Source organism: Alligator sinensis, unplaced genomic scaffold, assembly GCF_000455745.1.
Source record: "Alligator sinensis unplaced genomic scaffold, ASM45574v1 scaffold8_1, whole genome shotgun sequence".
NCBI lineage: Eukaryota > Metazoa > Chordata > Crocodylia > Alligatoridae > Alligator > Alligator sinensis.
In genome coordinates, this window is record NW_005842568.1 from 79,980 (window position 1) to 83,310 (window position 3,331).

At 65.4% G+C, this 3,331-nt stretch overlaps 1 protein-coding gene across 1 annotated transcript in view; it reads right to left on the reverse strand.

The window, feature by feature from the left end:
• The window catches only part of GAREM2 (GRB2 associated regulator of MAPK1 subtype 2), a 13,742-nt gene that overhangs the window by 7,166 nt on the left and 3,245 nt on the right, over positions 1–3,331 (reverse strand). The window contains exon 2 of the mRNA XM_006032378.1: positions 1,923–2,063. Coding sequence (XP_006032440.1) covers positions 1,923–2,063 — 141 coding nt within the window. The remainder of the gene's footprint in view (positions 1–1,922; positions 2,064–3,331) is intronic.

Below are 3,331 nucleotides of genomic sequence, written 5' to 3' on the forward strand. Positions count from 1 at the left end.
CACCCGTGAGAGGCAGCAGTAAGGGCAGCGAGCTTGGAGCCGGGGGGCCCCCCTGGACCCGTGGACCGGCCTCCTCCCAAACCACGTCTCAGCATCCTGCAGCTGCGAACGGGCAAACGGCTTCGGGCAACAGCAACCGCACAACCGCCGGTGCAGAGGAGAGAGGCCGCAGGCTTGGGCAGGTCACAGCCGCCCGCCGGGGCACATTGCACCCGTCAGCAAAGGGCTGAGAGCAAAGCAGGGCCTGCACGAGCCCACCTAGAGCGGTGCTGTCCTCCCCCGCGCCCACTAGACCAGCCCTGGGACGGCGCCAGCTCTGCTCTCACGGCTTTCCTGACTGCCAGCATCCTAGAGCCGTTGTCCGGCTGCAGAGAGCTCCCGCCGGGCAGGAGGCTGTGGACCCGGCGCATTCGTGCTGGGCTCGGCTGGTGCATCGTGTGCAGGGTTTGCCCCCACGACGGCTCTAGGAAGGTGCGACTCCCTGGCTCGTCCAGCCCCTGCTCCAGGCAGGACCGGCCCCGCCTAAATCCAGTCTGCCCTCGAAACCGTCCGAGGGGGGAGACTCGCCCGCGTCCCCGGGCAGCCTGGGCCCACGCCTGAGCACCCGCAGGGTCACAAAGTCCCTCCTCCTCTCCAGCCTCAGTTTCCCCTGCTGCTGCTTGAGGCCATTGCTCCTAGCCCTGCCCCTTGTCCTGCATCTCCATTTCTCCAGTCTGCCCAGGTCACTGGCTCTGCCCTCGGGGGCGTCTGCGATCCGCCCAACGTAGCATCGTCCACCGGTCTGCCGACGCACATGTAATCCCATCCTCCAAATCGTTAATGAGGCCGCTGGACAAGAGCAGGCCCGGGGTGAACCCCGCGTGGTAACTCCCCCCAGCTAGGCATGGAGGACTGCGGAGGGCAATGAAGATGGTTGGGGGCTGAGGTGGCAGACGGCAGGACAAGGAGCAACGGGCTCAAGCTGCAGCAAGGGAAGCTGAGCTTGGGTATTTGAAGACTTTTCTCCCGAGGAGGGCGGTGCAGCGCTGGACCAGGCCCCCCAGAGCGGTGGTGCAGTCTCCGTCCTGGGAGGTTTTGAAGCCCAGACTTGACAAAGCCCTGGCTGGGATGATGCAGTTGGGACTTAGGGTCTAGGCTGAAACAAGAAGCATGCACAAGGCTGCGGGTCCCCAGGGAGCTGGGAACCAGAGGAGCCGGCAGAGGTGGGACCGGGGTCCCGGGCTGAGGGTCCGGCTCGGGGCATCACCCCCCCAAGCTGAGCAACCCCACACGCTTTTGCCAGGCAACACGGCTCGGGTCATGGCAGCTTGGAGCTGGGTTTTATGAATGAGGCCGAGCAAAGCAGGTTAACACGCCGCGGCTCGCCGCCCCTCCCCCAGGCCGGGGGTCGGGCCCCCCCATCCATCTCCCATTATTAATTCATCAACGTGAATCATTACTGAGATGGGAAGCACTTAGCCTGGTCATTAAGGGCCTGGGTGATCTCAGAGCCTTAATACGCAGCCCCCCGCCCAGCGCACAGCCCTGCCCCCACGGCCCTCGCCTGCACGGGGGACAGTGCCGGCGGGTCCAGGGCAGCGCTTCTTCCCCTCTGCGAGGCACCGGGGAGGCCACATCTGGAGCACATCTGGTGTCCAGCTGTGGGCCCCCACTGCAGAAAGGATGTGGGCACATTGGAGGGAGGACAGTGAAAATGGTTGTGGGGCCGGGGAACAGGACTGGTGAGGAGAGGCTGAGGGAAACGGGCTGATTGAGTCTGCAGAAGAGAAGGCTGAGGGGGGCTGACCCCGCTCGCAATGCCACGGCCCCGCCACCACCACGAGCACGGCCCACATGCCTGGGCCCGCGCCCGCTCCTCGAGTCTCAAGCCCTGCCCGAGGCCGCAGGCCCCGCAGGACGCCCAGACTGCCATGGGTCCCTACCTGGGTACTGGAGCGGGATGTCGATCTTGGGCCCGATGACGTAGTGTCCCTCCTCCAGGCTGTGCGCCGTCACCGTGGTCCACTGGCGGCAGGAGTGGATGAGCAGGACGTCCTGGTCACTCACCCCCTCCACGTACTCTCCTGCAGCGGGAAAGCCGGGCCGTGAGTGCCCAGAGCCCCCCGTGCCCCCCACGGGGCCGGGGGCAGGTGACACTGAGCCCACTGGGCGAACTGGGATGGACTGGCCGAGGGAGCCAGCTGCCAGGAGGGGCCGGGGTGGCCAGAAACCCTCCCACCCCAAGACATCAAACCCCAGCGCAGGCGAATCACAGCCCCCCAAGGGGGGGGGGGCACGGAGGGGCGCAACCATGTTGGGATGTCTCTTGTGGCTGCTGAATGGCACGTGCGCGGCTGCGCGTCCCTTGGAGTTGTGCATGTGCACACATGTATATGTGTCTGCATGTCCCCTGCAGTCACATGTGCATGCCTGCATGTGTGTGCATCCCTTGGAGTCGTGTGCATGTGGGGGCATGCATAGGTGCATGCATGTGTGAGCATGGGTGTTGCCTGGGGTCATGCGTGTGTGTGCATGTGGGTCTGTCTGCGCATGTGTCCCTTGGAGCCATGTGCACGTGTGTGCGTCTGAGCATCATATGTGTGCATACATGTGTTCCTTGAAATGGTGTGCTTGTGTGCATACGTGTGCGTCCCTTGGAGCCAGGTGCGTGTGGGTGCACATGAGTCCCTTGAAGTCTGGGGTGTGTGCATGCGTGTGCACACAGGCCAACAGGAGCCACCCCACCCTCCCCTCCCCCTGCACTGCCGGGGGGGGCCCCGGGGCGGGGGGCCCGGGGGTCCAGGAGACGGTCCCGCTGCCAAGCGCGGGGCGTCGTCCTGGAAACGAGTCTTTGTTCGCAGTAAATAGGGGACGCGGCAGCCGCGCAGCCCGGCGGGAACAACCGCTGCATTGACACAGGACCCGGCCCCAGCGCCCGCGCCAGGAGGCAGGCAGCCCCGCCGCAGCACATCGCCCCCGCCCCCGCCCCCGGGGCATCGGGGCAGCCCCTTGCCCTCCCGGGGCTGAAGAATGTGTGTGTCTCACACCTCTGCACACACAGGCATGCACACGCGCAACTACATATACGTACAGACACATGCACACCTACGTGAGCGTACATATGCATGCGCGCGCACAGACACATGCACACCTACGTGCACGCATGTGCATACACATGCACGCCTGCATGCACACGTATGCACGCCTGCATGAACATGCACGCGCACACACACACAGCAGCAGCAGGTGCTGATGCTGGGGAGCCCATTGCACCCCCCAGGCCCGGTGAGCGGGTCCGCGGTGCTGCAGGGTTGCGCGCACCCCACGGCACAAAGCTCTCCTGGTCCCGTCC